General features: G+C 47.4%; 1 protein-coding gene across 2 annotated transcripts; it reads left to right on the top strand.

Moving 5' to 3' along the window:
- The first annotated feature begins 65 nt into the window (after positions 1-65).
- Positions 66-18,276, top strand: LCMT1 (leucine carboxyl methyltransferase 1). 2 transcript variants are annotated; one of them, XM_027736184.2, is made up of 11 exons: positions 127-270; positions 1,320-1,411; positions 1,983-2,104; positions 3,450-3,526; positions 4,349-4,410; positions 11,231-11,333; positions 12,510-12,630; positions 13,372-13,473; positions 14,107-14,198; positions 15,826-15,923; positions 17,412-18,276. In XM_027736184.2, exons 1-11 carry the CDS (start codon positions 194-196, stop codon positions 17,432-17,434), a joined length of 969 nt encoding a protein of 322 aa, XP_027591985.1. In that variant the 5' UTR covers positions 127-193; the 3' UTR covers positions 17,435-18,276. The 2 variants fall into 2 exon arrangements, with proteins under 2 accessions (XP_039238279.1, XP_027591985.1); XM_039382345.1 differs by lacking the exons at positions 14,107-14,198; positions 15,826-15,923; positions 17,412-18,276 and adding an exon at positions 13,837-14,085 and having other exon boundaries at positions 66-270.
- Positions 18,277-19,854: the final 1,578 nt, after the last annotated feature.

Here is a 19,854-nt window from a genome sequence, read left to right as displayed (position 1 = left end):
CTCCCGGCGTGCCTTGCGGTTACCCCGCCGCTTCCCGGGCGGGGCGCTGCGGCCCGCGCGCTCTCATTGGGCATTGTGGGGACGGACGAGCCCACGGACCAATCGCTGCCGAGCCCCGGCGGAGGCGGCCCAATGAGCGGCGGCCGGGGGCGGGCCGCAGGGGCGGTGGCAGCGGCCGGGCCCCGCGCGCTCCATGGCGGCCGCCGGCGGCCCCGACGAGGCGGACGAGGCGGTTCGCGGCACCTGCGAGGACGCGTCTGTCTGCAAACGGTACCGGCCCGGGGGACGGGCGGGACGGGCACCTCCGCTCTGTTCCCGCGCCGCGCCGGGGCGCTGCTGGGTCGGGCAGTGAAGCACGGGCGGCTCCCGGGAAGCGGCGCTGGAGGGGAGCGGGAACAGCCCCGTGCGGTGCCGGTGCCCCGGGAGAGCAGAGCTGGTGCCGCGGGGTGCGGAGCTGAACTCCCCGTGTGAGGGCGAGCTGTGCCCCGAGCACGCCCGTGGTGCCGCAGACCCCTGGTCGTGTCTGTGAGCCCTGTGCGGGGTCGGCTCGGAGCTCGGTGATAAAGCAGCGTACGGGGGTAGCCAGCACCTCATAGCGGGGACAGAAACTCCGGTAGCGTTGGATATCTCTGAGGAAAACTGTCTCCATATATTTCAGGTTTCTTTCTTCACCCCCTGTAGGGCGGGCGCGGCGAGAGGATGAGTTGGTTGCCCTCTTGTGCCTGGGCGTGAATTTAACTTGTGTTGTCGCTGGCTGTTTGTTCTGCCCTCTTAGTTTTTGCAGCAGGAGTTGTTGGGTGGTTGAGTTTGGCTTGAGAGTTTCCCTTTTTGAATCGGTTGTAAAACCAGTGGGTTCTGTTAGAACAGAATAACACTTGTCTGTGTTAAAGTGCCGTGTTTAAGCTCTGGAATAAGTGCAAACAGCTCGTGGCATAACAAAGGGTGGAAGCAAAGCCTGATTTGTGTGTGTCTGAGGACCTGGAGACACAATTCCCCTGCTGGGTCCTCCAGGAGGAAACAACTGAGATTCGGGTCTTTGCCCACAGAATTTTACCCAATAGCACAGAGCCCATTAAAAAGTTGCTTCTTTAGTATGGCAACAGCCAGATTTTCTAACTAAACTTTATATAATCTCTTAATTGAAATGGTTCCACGTATGGAACAGATTTTATTCTGTGTCTGCATGTGCACACCCAGGGCAGAGGGACCTTACCAGTCTCTGTATCTTTTGGGGTACACAGGCTTTTAGGGTACACCAAGATGTACCCTTAGTGGCCTTATTTCCTAATCCTTTCTTTCTTTTCCCCACTCTTGGTCAGGTTTGCTGTCAGTGTTGGCTACTGGAAGGACCCTTACATCCAGTATTTTGTGAGACAAGCCAAGGAAAGGAAAGCACCTGAGATCAATAGAGGCAAGTTGGAATGGGGATGGAGTCACTGAACTGGTCTTGAGGCTGACAAAACCCCTGTGCACTGGGTGTTAGGGGGGTAGGGAATACAGGAAAGAGTGAGACAAGTTTTCTTCACAGAAATAATTTCTTCTTGTAGCTGATCTTTTAAATACTATTTCGTAAATCAGTGCTCTCATCCTTCTCTTTCTGTGTTCTAAGTGGGATGTGACTGTGTGTCTCAGTGTGCAGAAATCTCCTCAGAGCAGTCACAAATGTTTCTTTGACCCAGGACAGCTGGCTATGTCAGCTCTGGTCTCTGCAAGTGTGGACACCAGCCAGAGTTATTTTGCTCTGAGGTGAAACTTGACTAAAATGTCTATTTACCCAATGAATTCTGTTTTATCAGTGCATCAGATTTTTTTAAAAATTAAAAAAGAGAAACAAAAGCCCTTAGGTATCTTAAAAAGAGGGCATTACTCTTCCTAAGAAACACCACTGTTCAAACAGGCTACCTGAAATTCTTCATGAGTATTAAACATCAAGTATTACATAAAAATAATAATTAAACTGAAGCTTTTGTGTGTGTTAACAGGTTATTATGCTCGTGTTCACGGAGTCAGTTATCTGATTAAAGCTTTTCTAAAGAAGACAGAATGCAACTGTCAAATTGTTAACCTTGGGGCTGGCATGGACACCCTGTTCTGGAGACTGAAGGTGAGGAGAGCTGAGGTGACAGGCCTGGCTGAGGACTGAGATCCATGGGGAGGTTTGAGCTGCCCTTCTGTGCTTGTCAGTGCTGAGTTCTGTCACACAGGGGGAGGTGGGCAGGGAGGCAGCACTGCACAGGCTGTCACAGAATCCCAGAACAGCTGGGGTTGGAAGGGACCTCTGGAGATCACCCAGTCCAACCCCTGCCCAGGCAGGGTCACCTGGAGCAGGTGACACAGGGACTGTCCAGGTGGGTTTGGAATGTCTGCAGAGAGGGAGACTCCACGACCCCCTGGGCAGCTGTTCCAGGCTCTGCCACCCTCCAGGGAAAGAAGCTCTTCCTTGTGCTGAGGTGGAACTTGAGTTTTAGTTTATGGCCATTGCTCCTCGTGCTGTCACTGGCACCACTGAGCAGAGTCTGGCACCATCCTCTGGTACCCCTGGAGATATTTGTATGGATTGATGGGATCCCCTCTCAGCCTTCCCTTCTCCACACTAACCAGGCCCAGCTCCTGCAGTCTCTCCTCAGCAGAGAACTGCTCCAGACCCCTCACACCTTTGTGGGTGGACCCTCTCCAGGAGCTCCTTGTCTTTCTTGGAGCCCAGATGTGGGCACAGCACTCCAGATGTGCCTCCCTGGGGCCGAGTAGAGGGGCAGGATCACTCCCTCACCCGCTGGCCACGCTCTTCCCATGCCCCCCAGGATCCCAGTGTCCTGGCTGCTCTGCCTCAGTTCTCTGCTTGTTTAGAGTCAGTTCAGGTGCCTTTAAACCTCAGAGCTCACGAGGGGCTGTGGTTTGCCCTGGCTCTTCCCCAGAAGTGTGTGACACCGAGCTGACCTCTAGTGGGCTTCCAGGAACAGCAGGAATGCCGTGGTTTGCTGTCCTCTTTCAGCCTTCAGATTTCACTGTTTTACCCTATAACAAAACAGCAATGATGTACCAAAGCACAGGATTGTACAGCTCTGTGTACATGTTTCTGAATGAACTGTATAAATGTGAGTTTATATATGTAAATCACAGAATCCCAGGCTGGTTTAGGTGGGAAGGGACCTTGAATATCATCCAGTCCTCAGGGAGGTTGGACTGGATAATCTCCAGAGGTCTCTTCCAACCCCAACTATTCTGGGATTCTGTGATTACATAAAATGTTAAATAATTTCCTTAATGCCTAGAGAACATTCTAATGTCTGTGAACTGCTTTTTGTTGGGTTTTAGGTTGTTTTAAGCTGTAGGACATTGTTATACCATTGTTAGAAATGCCAGAACTGTTCAGGACTTGAGGTTATATCTTCTTGTGTGTATGTGACACCTGAGTCTCCCTAATTCTAATGTCTTCCTCCAAATCCCAGGATGAAAATCTTCTCCCTAGAAAATATTTTGAAGTGGATTTTCCAATGATCGTTGCAAGAAAAATACATAATATCAAGTAAGTCTGAGGCCTGTGTTTGTCTGTGTGAGCCTGGATGTGAGTCAGTGTCATTATTTCATCTCTCTGCTGAGAAACATTTCATGCTCTGGGCTATGAGGGTGGTGAGGGTGTGAGGCACTGACAGGCTGCCCAGAGAAGCTGTGGCTGCCCCAACCCTGGGAGTGTCCCAGGCCAGGTTGGACGGGGCTTGGAGCAACCTGGGCTAGTGGAAGGTGTCCCTGCCCATGGCAGGGGGTGGAACGGGATGAGCTTTAAGGTCCTTCCGACCCAAACCACTCTGGGATTCTGTGTAGAGTAAAGGTTCATTATGCAGGCAAGTTCCTACATGTGACTGTGCAGCCACTGTTCCAAACTGGAGAAGGTGGAATGTGGAAGCTGTGGGGAGCCAAGCAGACCTCGTTCTGGGGCAGGGAAAGTCTCATGATGATTAGAGGTGATTAAGTCTTTTTTTACTGTTGAAGACAGCAGTAGATTCCCAGACTTGCCTGTTCAGGTAGAGAGGTAGGATAGCTGGTGCTGTATGGGAATGTTCTGTTTGGATGAATCCATTAAGGCTTATTGAGGATACATACAGAGTATCTGGATTTTTCTTGAAAGATTACCTCAAAAATTAGGAGTAATCGGGTATAAAAGTCAACTGCAACTTTCACAAACTTGCAAAGGTTTTCATTTCCAGTAGAGGGCAGAGATATTCTCTTGGCTGCTTTTGTCACAGACACACACACACATAGATATATATATATATGTTAAAAAAAAAGATGTAAGCACACTGTTAAACAGGCTTAGCTGCTCTGAGATGCTTCTTCCTTCTTCCCACAGATCAAAACCTCCCCTGTCAAAACCAATTATGGAATCCCATTCAGGGGACTCTCTTCTAATAGGTGAGTCATCTTCAAACTCAGTCAGCAATGTACTGCAGCACTTTTAAAACTTTTCTGATCATTTTGTTCTGCTATGTGGGCAGGCTTTTAATGTTTGAAATGCTGTTTGGACAGAGAATTGTGAGGGAAAAGAAGCTTTTTTCTTCTCTTACAGACTTCTGCCCATTCGTTCTGTGTCATGTTAGAAATGTCTTCTCTTTAAGTGGTTTTATTCTGCCAGAAAGTTTTTGGGTTTTTTCTTTTTCTCTCATATGTAGCTTAAGTTTTCTGTCACAGGAAAAGAAGAAGTGCTACTGAGAGGCATGGATACAGGATTAAAATATCTATTGAGTGTTTATCTTCTTTCTGTCTCATTAGGAGAACAAGTCTTTACATTTAGCAGAGTCTTCACAGTAGAAACACAGCCTGCAAAGTCCAAGCTCAGGAGCCAGTGCTGTTTGTTTATTTTAGTATTAAAAGGGTAATAAATTCAGGTGGTGTCATGTGGTTGTACTATCTTGGCTTATAACCTTATTCTGGAACAGGATGTTGTGGACTCCCCATCCCGAGGAACACTGATTACTTCCATCTAGGATAGCAACTATTTTGTGTGAGCAGGTGTGACTCTAAAGCAGAGCTCATCGTGTTTGCTGCTCCCTGATGGATCACCTGGACTGGTGCTTTTATTAAACACAACTCTAGCTCAGGGTCTGGAGGACTTAAAAGGGCCTCACAGATACCTGGAATATCCCCAGGGAGGAGACTCCACACCCGCTCTGGGCAGCCTGTTCAGCGCTTGTCACTGCACAGCAAAGTTCTTCCTCCTGGCCTGGTGGAACTGCCTGGGCATCAATTCCTGCCCATTCCTTTTGTCCCATTTCTGGGCACCCCCAGCAGAGCCTGGTCCATCCTCTGCCCCCCCTCTGCAGGCACTGACAGACATTGGGGAGGTCCCCTCTCAGTGTCTCCTCTAGAGGCTGAACAGCCCCTGCTCCCTTGGCATTTCCTCATAAGGGAGATGCTCCATCCCTTCAGCATCTCTGCAACCTCCTCTGGACCTGCTCCAGGAGCTCCATGTCCCTCCTGTCCTGAGGAGCCCAGAACTGGACACAGCACTGCAGATGTGCCTCCCCAGGGCTGATCTGCTGGGAAGGCTCTTCCCAATGTCCCCCAGGATCCCACTGGCCTTCCTGACCCCCAGGGCTCCAAGGGTGAGGAAGTGCAGAGTGAGGAGGTGTGCTCGTGTTCCAGTGGGAAAATGCAGGTGCTTTGCCCCCGGGCTGCCCCTGGGATCCCAGTGCTGCCACACTGCCACACTCTGCCTTCATGGGGCATGGTTATGCAGATTTTATTGCTGCACGTTAGAGTGTCTTAACTTACCAACCTTCAGGTGTCAGGAGTTTCTGTTGTACCTTCAGGCCTCAAAAGATGAAAGTCCAGTGCCCCACCTGAGGGAAAGGGCTCCTGAGGAGCCCTGGGTTCTGGCCGGGCCCCTGCCTGTGCCATCCCCTGCCCACGGTGGGATCTGCTGCACAAGCACTGTTCCAAAGGCAGCCCGGGCCTTTGGAAGGGCTGTGTCTGTTTGTGTTCCTGAACAGCTGTAAATGTGTCTGGTACAGCACAACAACTGCAGTTATCAGCTTGCAGGGCTGTATTGTAATCAAAAGCTATTAATAGCAACTCAGAGCAGTGATCAGCAATTACTGTGGCACTGGGGGAGTGCAGTGGAGTGACTGGTTTCTCTGAAGCTGGTTCTCTGGTTCTTTCTCAGTGCTGGGTTTTAAAACCTCAGAGTAGCAATTTCACTGTACCCAGGCTGGTGTAGGATCTGCTACACTGACATCTCTGGGGTGTAGCATCATGTCTGGATAACCTGGAGATGCTGGAAGCATGTTGTGGAATCCCAGTTTGAACTGACAGTCAACCACAGGTTGGTTGGAGTGAGATCCATGTGGGAACTCTCATTTAAGGATATATTAATGGAACTGCTTCATGTGGAAGTGCCAGCAGAAGAGGTGGTGGAATAACTTGGTAAATCAAACAGATGAGCAGAGATTTCTTACAGGTCTAAGGGAATTTGACAATGTATTTGCTCAGCTACTGACTGGTCTATACCCTCTCATTTTAAAACTTACTTCCAGCTGGAAGGTGATGGCTGTGACTCCAATGGAGAAATCTAGGGAACTCCAAGCCAGTAGGACTGATGTCTCTACTGGACAAATTAATAGGAATTCTAACAGACAGACTTAGTGCAAAAGAGAAATCATAGAATGTGTTGACAAAGACTCACCATGGCTTTTGGAAGAGTGAGTTATGCTTTACAAACCTGTTGGAGTTCTCTGAGTCAACAGTTCTGTTGGAAAAGGACATCAGTATAGCGCCTGGATTTCAAAAATGTGTTTTGACAGTGTCCCTTACCAAAGTGTGCCAAAGAAATGGCACAGTGGTTGTGGAGAAGGAATGGTTCTCATATGGATGAGGAGCTGGGATGGAGGGTGAGCATATGTTGTTAATTTTCATTATGGAGGAGATGGAGATCTGTGCTTAAGGATATGTTGTTGTTCAACACTAAGGAATAATTGTGAAAATACAGTGATTAGTAAATGGCAGCTTGTTGGCAAATCCAAACTCTTCAGAGTGGTAAAGAACTGTAGAAGAATCTTGTGAAATTAGTGACTTGATGATGAATTCAATGTGGATTAATAGAAAGTGATGCACATGGGGGTAAAAAATAGTTTGTGCCTCACATGTAAATGATTATTGCTGCCTTCCTGCAGGATCTGGGTATTAGAATAAATAGATGTATGAGAGCATGAGCTCAGTAATGGTCCAGAAATCCAAATCAAGTTTAAACATTCTTGGGAAAAACCTAGAAAACAGCTAGTTAGTGCGTGTTTGCCCTTTTTTTTGACTTTTCCCTTTGTAGCTGCTGTTGGCTCTGTGAGAGGCAGGATATCACACCAGGGGGACCTCTGGTCTGACCTGGTACAGCTTTTAGACTGTGGAATATTCAGGGAGTACCACCTGTCGTAGGGAGTGTAGTGGGCTGCAATGAAGCAGCATTGCCAGGTAGGGAAATGTTACCCGTTTTTGTGGGGATATGGACCAGGATTTTAGAATCCTGGGGAGGAGGTTCTCCCATCCTGTGCCTGCTCCCCCACATAAGTTCCACACTGCTGTCTCTGGTGTACCAGGAATAATTTGTTTGGATTGTTTGGAATTTAATTTTTGAGTTGTTGTAATATGGATTGACGTGATTCTTGTTCTCTCAGTGCTCTTCTGCTCACCCTGAATGTTCTCATTCCATGAAGCTGGAGCTAATAGACAACTTTATTGGCTTCAGGGCAGCATCTGCTGTGCTTGCCCTTTGGACAAGGCAGGGACTGCACGGCATGCAGTTCAAATATAGATGTTGGTGGCCTCTGCCCTTGGATGCAGCAGGATGACACTTGTCACTGCACAGCTCCGTGGTTTCCTGGGGAATGTTGGATCTCCAGGGAAAGCAGTGATTTGTGCAGCAGTTTGACATTGCTATGGCAAGCACACAGTAAATTGTTTCCACTGTCTGGGTGATGCAGTTGCTAGTGCTGGGAGGTCAGTGCCCCACCTCTGTTCCCTTTGCAAGTGCCAGTTACACTCAGGGAACTGTTGCCTTCCTGTGCCTCTCACACCTTCTGCCCTGCCTACTCCAGCTTTGGGACCTGGTTGGTTCAGCCTCCTTTTCCCTCCCTTTCCAGACTGTCCTGTGACCTGATGCAGGTGTCAGGGGTGTTGCTGTCCTGGTGATTTGCAGGCCTTGTTTTGGGGATGATCCTGAGCTTCCAAGGCAAACCAGATTTGTGTTTTGGCACGTGCCCTGCTCTGGTGTAGTGAACGAGGAGCTGAGTGAAAGCAGAGCCATATCCCGCCTGTGGAATAGGCTGTATGGGCTGGTGGGTTGTAAAGCTGCCAAAGATACCTTAGGATGAAAATCCTAATGAAATCAGTTTGAGTCAATAGTATCCTGCATTCTGTCTCTTGGAAAACCTCCAGGAAATTGTTGCACTAATGTGAGAAGGGAGTAGGAAAAGCAAACTGAATTCTTGTGGCAGAGGAAGCACTGAGCTCTGTGAGGCTGGAACGCTGCTCCAGGAGCCAGGGGAGGGCCTGGGGCCATCCTCAAACACAGCAGTTTCTCGTTCCTAACATTTCTGTGAAGAAAACATGTATTGCAGTGAGGTCAAAAGGCAACTATAAGCAGCTCCTGCTACTATTCCATTACTGCAGGGATGTCTTGTTCTATGAGTCTGTGAAATTTGAGCCACTTGTGTTGTTATTTCTGTGCCAGAAGTCATGAAAAATAAACATTCAGGTGGTGTGATCAGAACAAAGCATTCTCTGTTGATATCCATGGATAGCTGAGTGCTGCATCTGGGCCGGGAGAGCCCGTGTGGGGTGGATGGGGTGGGCTGGAATGGTGGGGCTCTTCCTTCCCTCCTCCTCTCTCCCCTCCCTTGAATCCTTCAAATTAAATCTGAGTCTGGTGTTTCTCAGACCTTCATTTCAAGTGCGAGAGAGAGTCTTTGTACGTGACTGACTGAGTGTGAGCATCACACACAAAGCCACAAGGTAGGAGAATACCCTAGAGAATACCTAGAGAATGTGCTCTGGAGGAGAATATCCCGACCCAACAACCCTGCTGGAAACCAGCACGAAGTCTTGGTGCCTGGGTAGGAACTAGTGCTTGGAATATGGGATTTTCAGTGGATTAAGACAGACATTCTATGATTCTGGAGTAAAAATGCTTGAGTCAATGTGGTGTGAGCAGGGGACATTTTATTTCTGCCTTGGAGTGTTTGTGTTCCTTTTTTATAAGATCACTTAAAAAGTTTTGTAGTTTATTTCTGGCTTTTATTTCTGTTCTTCATTAAAGAACAGAAATTCATTACTTCTGTGTCCAAGTCTCTAAAGCTGGACAAGGAGCTGGCATTAATTCCCTGCTAATTGTGGTGGCTGACGCTCGCTGTGCCCTATCTATGGACAGAAACCAATCCCTATTTAAATACTTCCCTGTGTGTGGTGGGGTTTTTGGGTGGCTTTTTTTGATGCCATTATCATGGCCTTGATGTAATCACTGAAATAGAAGGGTGTGGGAAGTAGTAAAGCTATTACAGAACATGCACATGGAAAAAGCCTTGACTCAAAATGTTGAATCATTTGCCACACAACTTCTTTTTTCCCTTTTTTTGCCCTGTGACTCTCTTTATGAACTGTTCTGGTTCCTGGAGCTGCTCAGAAATGTTGCAGGAAAGGCAGCTATAGTCACCTGCTAGCCCCACTTTCAGACAGTTGGTCACTTGAAAGCTAAACAGAGGTGCACCCTCTGGAATGTTTGGTCACTGCTTGATCTAATAAATGATCTAATAATTGGGAAAAACCCCACTTGTCCCCAAACTTTTTTTTCCCTTTCTGGAATTGGAATCCCCTTTCATCCTGTCTCTTCAGCCACTTGGCTTCCCTTTCCCTCTTCACCCAGCCTCACTCCAGCTGCACCAGGGGTGGTTCAGGTTGGACATCAGGAGGAATTTCTCCCTGGAAAGGGTGATCAGGCCTTGGCAGGGGCTGCCCAGGGAGGTTTGGAGTGCCCAGCCCTGGAGGTGTCCCAGGAAGGCCTGGCCGTGGCACTCAGTGCTCTGGGCTGGGGACAAGGTGGGCATCGGACACAGGGGGGATCCATGGGCTGGGAGGGCTCTTCCAGCCTCAGTGATCCTGGGATTCTGTGAATCTGCTCCCACAGGACATTCAGGAGCTGTGTCTGCAGCAGGTTCCACGTGGAGCTGTGGGAGCTGCTCCTGCAGTTGGACACTGGCCATTCCAAAGCCACTTTAAACTCTGACTGGGGATTTCTCATTGCTTTTCTTCTTTTACTGTTTGCCCGTCTCACACGTACTCACACGGCACAGGGGGGACATTCTGCCTCCCTCTGTCCAGGGAGCTGGAGGTGCCAGAGCCACCAGTATGTGCTGCAGGGCTCGAGTGGGTTTGCTGGTGCCCTTGTGAAGTGCTTTCCGTGGCACTGGGTCCCCTGGCTGGGTTGATTGCAAAGGGGGTCAGAGTTATGGACAGCAAGAGGCTCTGTTTCTGCTGGTTCCTCAGCTGTGCCAGGATGGCAAAGTGTCCTTTGCCTCTGGGATTTGTTCCTGCTTCGTGCTGGAAAGCACTTACAGGAAAGTGAGGCCTGTTGTATCCCTGGGTAATATTTGTTTCTCAGAACACCTTCTCTAATTTGACTCTTTGCTTAAATAACATCACCAAATCATACCAAAAGTATAAATTGTAACATTTCTTTGTCCCAAGTCTGTGTCTGATCCCCATATACATTCTATAACTATAAAAATAAATATTTTATATGGCTGTATCTGTTGTTAATATTTGAAATACGTTACTCTTAACTCCGGTTTTCAAAAATTGATGTACTTTTATGTAGTTCTGTGTACATACATTGGGTCATCTAAAAAGACTCTACAAACACAATGAAAATCCTGCCTTTAGTCTTCACATTTTTCTTCTCTCTGCATTCCTGGGAGCCATGGTAACGGCTGGGATAACCTCTCTGCATCACAGTGGCTTCAGAGGGAAGGAGTGGGCTCGTTGCAGGGTCTGGTGGTGATATATCACTGTAAACCACAAGTATAAGGGAAATTAATGTTTTAAAAAGAAGAGTTTGCTGTTCATAGTTAGGTATAACAGACCAAACTTTGGCTTCCAATTCATGTATTCTTGTGCTGTTTTTTTTTTTAATTCATAATTTCAGCATCCCTCCTATTTGTAACCTTAGTCTCTCCAAATATTCCCCTTGCAGATTCCCACAGCCTTGACTCCAGTCGATATTCCATTGTAGGAGCAGACCTCCGCTTCTCCTCAGATCTGGAGGAAAAGCTAAAGAAACACAACTTGGATAAGCAGTAAGATTATATATTTTTTAATTGATTTTTCTTTTTTAATGAGGGCTTGTGGAAGCCCTGGTTGGACGGGGCTTGGAGCAACCAGGTCTAGTGGGAGATGTCCCTGCCCATGACAGGGAGTGGAACTGGATGGGCTTTAAGGTCCCTTCCCACCCATCACAGGCCATTCTGTGATTCTGTGACTTCAGAGTTTTGTCTTTGTATTTTTCTGTGGCCTCCACTTGAACCCCTGTTGTTCCCTAAACCTTTTGGTGGAGGGATTGCCGTGGACCTGAGTCCGGAAGCTCCTCTGTGGGGTTTTATTGTTCAACACGAGGCTTTGGAGGGGGCAGGAGTTGAGTTTCTGAGTGGATGATGGACAGACCTTTCAAATCTAAGCTATATAAATAGCAGCGATCTGGCTGGGTGGGAGAGAGCATATGGGGAAGCAGAATGCATCAAATTGCCATTTAATTCTTTACACTTCCATCTTCTGAAATGTTGCCTTGCTTGCCTACATTGCTGCTCCTTGTGGAATTTCTCCTGCTTCTAGTGACTTTTTTTTCCCTTTCATTCTAGCAATTAAAAGCAAACTCAATAATTCTGAAGAAAATCACTCGTGTAGATGTCTATTTTTGTTGGTTTGTGGATGGAGGGGGAAGAGGCAACGTGCAAACCATGGATTGCATTTCGTTAGATAATAATATGTGAAGAGTATTTTACAGATACTGAACAAATTTGACTAATTAAAATTCTTAGAACTTTCGTAAAGAGAAAACTTTTTTTTTTCATTTTTTAATTTATTCCTGATTTTACTGATCTCTAGAGGAATGTGGATTGTGTATACAGAGTACAGTTCTTCTGCAAAGGGAATTTTAATAGACTCCTCAGTTCCTGCTGTAAGAGAAGACTTAGAGAATGCACATTATTCTGTGTTCAGGGCTGGCTTAGAGGAGATTGTTTCCCAAAATCTCTGGTTTGTAACCACAGAAGTCTCCTGTGGTTAATTAATTCATGAGCTGCCAGAAAGCCTAGTTCTAGTCAACTTGATGAAGAGATTTCATTCAAACTTCAGTGTCTAGTTCATAAAAAATGTAGCTCTTTCAAGACATGAAATGACTGCTCACTAACAATTCTTTACAGATTTGTCTTGTTCTTCTGCTGTGAATAGTTCTGTGGTTTGGTTTTGTTTTGCAGTTTGCCAACACTGCTGGTGGCAGAGTGTGTGCTGGTTTACATGACCCCCCAGCAGTCTGCAAACCTGCTCAAGTGGGCAGCAAGCACCTTTCCCGTGGCCATGTTTATCAATTATGAGCAGGTAAAACCAAAATGGCATTTTCAGACCCGCATTGTTGTCATAACAATTGCTCTCCAAGGTGGGAGTTGTTGTGAAATAGGAGTGGGCTGTGTCCTTTTGTAGAGACAGCAGTTTCTTCTGAATTTCTGTAGTAATGTGTTTTAACTTGTAGCTTGTTAGAAAGAATATACAGCTATTCTGAAAGACAATTTCTGGGCTTGTTGAAGCAAAATAATTGAGACTTAATCCATATGTGTTGAAAACCATAGAATATTGGTTTAGCTAAGACAGGAAAAAGAAATGATGCTGAGTGCTGGCTCTGAGTGTATAACATTACATAATTACCTCTCTGTTCTTTGGCAAAGTGGAGCAAAAATCACATCAGCACGAACTCTGCTTCTCTCAGTGGAAGTTAAACGCTGCCTCGGGGGAACTAGGTGGCTCCAGGAATTTAGTAACAGGATCTTCCAAGCTGTAAATCACTGCTGGAGAGATGAAGCAAGTTGCCGAGAGCTCAAAGCAGATCAGTTTTCATGTCAGTCCCCGTGTCTGTCAGGGCAGGGCACTGTCACTGTGGCACTGAGGCTGTGACCAGGAGGGAGCTGAGGAGGTGGTGGCAGTGGGAATGAGGCCCAGTGTAAGGATGTTGTCCTGTACATTTGATGACATAGGCAATCCAAGAGTTTAAGCAGGGCCCTGCTGTTCCCCACGCTCACGTTGTGTGCAGAAGGGGGAACACTTTTGTCTCCTTCTCTACCCGAGGTGAACATGACGGACCGGTTCGGGCAGATCATGATCGAGAACCTGCAGAGGAGACAGTGCAACCTGGCTGGGGTGGAGGTCTGCAGGTCCTTGGACTCCCAGGTGAGAGGGGCACAGAGCTCTGGGGGGCTGGGATATCAACATTAATTAGTCTGTCTGCACGTTCTGTCTGGGTGTGCTCTGTTGGAGCAGTCCCACCCCCTGCCACGGGCAGGGACACCTTCCACTAGCCAGGTTGCTCCAAGTCCCCTCCAACCTGGCCTTGGACACTTCCAGGGATCCAGGGGCAGCCACAGCTTCTCTGGGCAACCTGTGCCAGGGCCTCCCTACCCTCACAAGGGAGGAATTCCTTCCTAATATGCAATCTAAACCTATTCCCTGTCAATTTGAAGCCATTCCCCCTTGTCCTGTCACTCCAAGCCCTTGTAAATAGTGTCTCTCCATCTTTCTTGTTGGCTCCTTCAGGTATTGGAAGGCCACAGTTGGGTCACCCTGGCGCCTTCTCTTTGACCCCACTGACTGTCAGTGGTTGTCCCAAAGCTGCAGTAGATCAGAGCCCAGCCCTGCCTGCCCCCTGCCCTCTCTGCACAGAGATCAGCAGCACATGCTTAGGAAAGACTTTGAGCTCTTCAGAGAACAGGTCAAGCAGCTGCCCTACAAAATCCCTGGGGGGAGAAAGTGCCCTCTGGTATTTTTTGCTGGCCCCTCAAAGCTGTGCTGCCCTGTGTGTTACAGAGGGAGCGGCTGCTGGCCAGCGGCTGGGACACCGCGCGGGCCATCGACATGATGAAGGTGTACAGCTTCCTGCCACAGGCTGATGTCAAAAGGTATTCATTTCAGAACCAGAAGTCATCCTCAGATGCCATTTCCAAGCCTGTTCACATCCAGTGTGTAGTGTGGGATTCCCAGCTCTAACAGAGGAGGCTGCAGGCACGTGCTGGCCGTGGCTGAGTGTGAAGCTGGAGCAGCACTAATGATCCGCTGGCCATGGGGATGTTTGATTTGGGTGCAATATAAAGCATCTCATGACAGGAATTTGCAGACAAAAGATGCCACAGAAGTGCTGTGTTGAGTTTTTGCAGTCCCTGAGATGTCCCTTGTGCACATTTTGACTGGGGTCAAACCACAACACGTTGAAATCATCTTCATGAGGGAAACTGCTGGGTCTGCAGAGCTTAGAGAACACGGGGTAACTAAAGGCTGTTTTAACAGTCACTAATTTGCATGGACTTTGTTAATTTTTTTTGCATTGAAGAAATACTAAAAAACATGAAACTTTTTAAGGAGTAGCTTAGGGATATAATATGAAATGTGAATTGCTGTGAGTCATTAACTATAGTTTGAATTAGCTGAACAAGTTACCTTGGTCCAAATATTCACATATGGGGTTTTCTCCAACCCTGGAACTGAACAGGTGAGGGTGGAAATCAGAGGTGGTTTAAATAGGAACAGTGGTGTGTGGTGGTGCCAGATGGCACTGGTGGAGACACAGAGCCTGTGCTTTCTTTGCAGCATTTTTGACTACCTTAGATCTGTTCAGCTCCTTCCACTTGTTCCAAATGCCAGGAAATAGGTTATGTAAACTCTGTCCTTCAGTATTAATGAGGCAAATAATGCTTTTTATTTATAAATGTCTTTACAGGAGTGTTCTTCTGCAGCACTTACATCTGGGAGTGTATTTTGGAACTTTTGCCCCTCAGCCTCTTTTGATCCTCAGTAGCAGCTCTTCCAAATATTTAGCATGGAAAATAAACACTGATATTCAAGTAGTCTGGAGAGAGAGAGGAATGGGCCAGGTTAAGCTTTGTAAAGCAGGCACAGCTCGGGAGAAAATCTCCCATTTGGGGGAAGACATTTAAAGACCTTCCTTTAGGAAGGTGGGAACCATTTTAGGGAAAACAATTCCTTGAGTCTTCTATTTGTACCATTTAGTTTGTGTTTCATCATGGGCTCCTGTGGGAGAGCTGTTGGAAGCTGCACTGATGTACTCATCACTCTTCCAAGACATGGTATGGACTTGTGATTCTCTGGAGAAAACACAGTCTTCAGCTGTTCCCTCCCATCCCTTGGTCAGGATAAATCCCCTTCCATTGGGCTGCTGTGGCTGCTCAGGGCCAGCAAGGCCAGATATCTGCAGGAAAAGGGGTTGGAAGACAAATGCTGGTATTTGTGAGAAGTTACACAGGTTAGTCCTGGAAAATGAACTATGAAGTACAGACTAATATGAAATATTAGTCCAGGAATGAGAAGCTGAAAACATCCCGTGGGTCACTTGTTCTATACATGGACAGCAAGGGTGGGAGAGGTGGGGGCACCATGGACAAACTCCTGTATGATTGACTGGAAAGGTAACTGCCTTACTGGCCAGAGTTTTCACTCCTGGGGAGTGAAGAGTTTATTAAAGACTCTACTGAGACTCCAGCTCAAATCCCAATTTTTACCTTGTTCCTACAGAATAGAAGCACTTGAATTCCTGGATGAAAAGGAACTGTTTGAACAACTAATGCAGCACTACTGCATCTGCTGGGCTTCAAAGGACAGCAGCAACCTGGGTAATGTTCTCCAACAAGCAGGACTGATCCTTCCTATGGAATTTTATGTGGAAAGACTGGAATTGGGATGTTACACTGGGTGCAGGATAGAGATGCCCTGTCCTGGGCATGGGCTCTGCTGCTCTGTCCTTGGGGCTGGGAGCACCTCCCAGCTGGTGATTGCTTCTCCACAGCCTTTGGAGGGTTCATGGGCATCCAAGTTGGAAGCCTGTCCAGTAGAGGAGAGTTGGAATTTTTCCACCAGAAGATGCCGTATGGGTTACTTTAAATAACTGCCTGCTTTATCCTATCAGTGCTAATTGAAAGGTTTACAAATCCTATGCATGGGAAGTGCCATATGGACACATGGTATATGAAATCACAGTGTCCTGACAACACAAAAATAAATTTGTATTACTTATCCCAGGCTTCTGCACTGTCCCCATTTACAGCCATCTGACACTGGAGTTTTCCACCCCACTTTCTCCCAGGGGAAAAAAATTCCCTCTGAAATTAACTCTTTTAAGTGTTCCTTTTGGTCTTAAAATTCTCTCTCTCCTAGACTGGGATTTCTTTGAAATGGAGGGACTCGATTCATGCTTTCTGTAGCATTTCTATGTTGCTGCTGCTTAACAAATAATAAAATCAGGAGAATTGTGGTTTAGGTGAGGGATAGATGGCTACAGCCTGTATTTGTCCAGATTGAAGACAACGCTGTTCTAGGCACAGCAAATGGGAATAGTTGTGATCTCTGAGCAGCCAAGCATCTGGTACAGCTGGTGAAAGGAGACCTTCAGTACCCTGTTGCTGCTGCTGTAGCAGAGCTGCTGCCTTGTGGTGTTGGTCACCTGAATCCTCCAGCCTCCATAGTCCTGAGCTCAAAAATCCATGTTTTCCATTTCATTTCTTAGGGCTAAAAGGTGATGACTGTAATACACGAATTTCTAGGGGGACCAAGGACAAAATATTCATAGTATTCACTCCCAAAATATTCACTCTTTTGGGAGCTCAGCATTATTCCTTGCTGTGATTAGAGAAAGACTGAGGACAGTTTTGGGGACTGAGGTTGAGTGGTGCAGGGTATCTTAGAAGTTAAAAAAGACACATCTCAAAGGAGATAATCAGATGTCCAATGGGCGTTTGGACATGGCATGGATATGCCTTAATCTAAAGCAGGAGGTTTAAATCCATGTGAATTTACTGCCCTCATTAAGGGTACTTTCCCCAGATTTCTCTTTTTAATTTCATGGGCAGAATCTGAGGTTCATGAACATTCTGTGTTGTTCCTTCTGCCATGAACAATTCCTGCAGATTAGCTTATTCAAATTAATTACTTCATCACAATCAAAAATCCTCCCACCAAATCCTTTACATTTAAGTTTAAAAAAATTAAGTAATTCTCAAAGCATCCTTCTTCCTGTGCCTGACTGTCCTAATAGTGGTGAAGGACTGGTAGGATAAGAATAAACACTTGTTTCTCCTCCCTAATCCCTCTTTCTCTTCGCATAGGTCTGGCCAGCATCGACTTCTGAGGGTCTGGCTGGAGGGAAGGGAGCCCAGGAGCCCCAGTGACTGCCTTGGCTTGGGCCAGGATCCAGAAATATGGACTTTGCATGTGCCAACCCCAGTCTGTGTCCCTGTGACGGTGCTGGGAACTGTCCTGGTGGCTTTGGGTGGTTTTGAGGAATATTCTTTGTGAGCAGTTGTTATGAGGCAGGACTTGCCTTCCATTCCCAGATGTCTAATGATGGACTTTCACAAGGTGTCAGTGATTCCTGTCTAAAGCTTGCCTTCCGTAGTTTAAAGCTGAAAGTGTTCTTGGGTTCTTTGGTTTTCCTCCTTTGTCTTTTTGTGGATGTGTAACATGTGTTTGTGACAGGAAGGTGGAAGAGCAACGCTGGAGAGCTGCAGCACTGGGTACCTGCACTGTGCATGGCTGATCAGGAAGGTGCATTTGGTTCATTTTCATTCTCTTCAGGTCTAATTCAGGTCTAACAGGTGAGGTGTCACCGTGTTGGCCTCTCCAGGCTTCACTGTTGCACAAGGCTGTCACTGTGCTGGGTGTTCTTATAGGGGAAGGGTAAAGGAGAAGGGGAGCCCTGATTTTGTTCAGTGGTGTACAAGAAACTGGAAAGTAGATGTTATTTAACTGGGAAGGGCTTAGCTTGGCAGTTCAGCACTGGGATGGGGAAAGAAAGAAAGAAATTAATCTCAATTTGCACTGCTTCTGGTAGTATCTTTACACCAGTTTCTTCTTTCCCCTTAAAAGAAGCAAAACAAAATCCCAAGAGTAACGAAAGCCCTTGTCCTGTTGTTTGAAATTGAATCTTGCAACCTTCCTAGGAGAAAAATAATAAATGTTTAATATTTATAATTTGTCTCCTGTCTTACTCACTAGAAATTACCTATTTATATCTGATTTAGTGATTACAAGTTTCTTCTCACCAAATGCCTCACCAGGAGTATTTTTTTAAAGCAGTTGCAGGCGGGCCCAGAGCAGCTGTGGCTGCCCCATCCCTGGAAGTGTCCAAGGCCAGGTTGGAGGGGGCTTGGAGCAACCTGGGCTAGTGGAAGGTGCCCCTGCCCATGGCAGGGGGTGGGACTGGATGAGCTTTAAGGTCCTTTCCAACCCAAACCATTCCAGGATTCTGTGACAGGCCACCATTTCTGTGCTGTGTGTGACTTGCTGTAGTGTGAGAACACTTTGGAAAAGATTGACATGGGCCTGGACTGGAGATGAAGGGATGGATATTGCTGAGATACCAGGAAAAATAAACAGTTCTTGGAAGTTACAGTCACAATTTCAGAGGAACAGAAGCAGTAAACAGAAGGGGTGTGTAGTGATAGGATAAGGGGAAACAGCCTTAAACTGAAAGAAGGTGGGTTTGGATTAGATCTTGGAGGAATTTCTGCTCATCACTTCTCTTTTAAGTCCCTGTATTGTTTGTTCATCCAAGGGGAGCACTGGAGAGCGTGGCACAGGAGCAGAGCTGTGCCCTGGGATGAAAACACGATGGTGGCCTGATCACCCTCTGACTGGGTGAGTCTGACTTTCCATTTGCAGCTGGTGAGCTGAACAGCATCCAGCTAGGAGAAGGGAAATCATTCCTGTAAAAGCTATTCCAGTCTCTTCTGTCTCAGTTGCCAACAGTGGTGAGGAAAGTGGGTCACCTTGTGCTTCAGGGTTACAGCAGGATCAAAGGAGTGTGTGGTTCCCTGGGAGCTGTGTGGGGAGGATGGGTGTGGGCAGCCCAGCACTCGGGGTTCCACTAACTGAGAGAGATAAATCTTTCACCACTCTCCAGGGAATATTTGGATGTGGAGGGTGCCTGGTGCTGCTGAAACAGTGCTGCTTTGCTGGGAGCTGCTGGTTGAGGAAGGCTGAGAAAGGTTTTCCAGCCAGGAGAGGTGGCCTCTGCCTTCTGCTGCTGCTTCGTGCGCCGGGTGTGGCTGCTGGGGCTCCCTGGAGCTGTCCCTGGATCTCTGCCTCTCCCTCCTGTTCCAGCCCAGCTGGCTGTTCCTGGGTGCTGTCAGGCCTCTCTCCTTCCCCCAGTCTGTGGCTGGGAAGCTTTGCACAGCAGGATGCTGAGTCCAGTTGCCATGGCAAAGCGAGGGAGTCGTGGCACGTGGGCCCTGCCTGTGAGCTGCCTATCACAAATTGTTCCCACTGGTACCCCAGAATCCTCCTGTCTGTCCATGCTGAGTCTTGGATGTTGGTCCTTGCTCTGTCCAAGGCCCAGGCACGTTGTGGGTGATCACACTTCGCTGTATCTGCGTCCCACCCACGTTACCTGCCCGAGCATCACCTGCTCACTCTGAAAAGATGGATAAAAGAAGTTACCTTCTAGGAAATGAAATTATTTAGTTCCCTACTGGGATTTCCCAGTAGTGAATGAAAAGCACTTGTTAGCTCAGTGCCCAGCATTTCAACCCCTCTGCAGAGTTACAGCTC

Source organism: Pipra filicauda, unplaced genomic scaffold (assembly GCF_003945595.2).
Source record: "Pipra filicauda isolate LSUMZ 115617 unplaced genomic scaffold, ASM394559v2 scaffold266_size1643727_pilon, whole genome shotgun sequence".
Taxonomy (NCBI): Eukaryota; Metazoa; Chordata; class Aves; order Passeriformes; family Pipridae; genus Pipra; species Pipra filicauda.
This window is presented reverse-complemented; position numbering and strand designations above follow the sequence as displayed.

Coding starts and splice junctions, on each gene's coding strand:
- LCMT1 (XM_027736184.2), top strand. CDS start 194: ATGGCGGCCGCCGGCGGCCCCGACGAGGCGGACGAGGCGGTTCGCGGC. Junction 12,631..13,371: donor TGTTTATCAATTATGAGCAG/GTAAAACCAAAA, acceptor TCTCTACCCGAG/GTGAACATGACGGACCGGTT. Junction 15,924..17,411: donor AAAGGACAGCAGCAACCTGG/GTAATGTTCTCC, acceptor CTCTTCGCATAG/GTCTGGCCAGCATCGACTTC.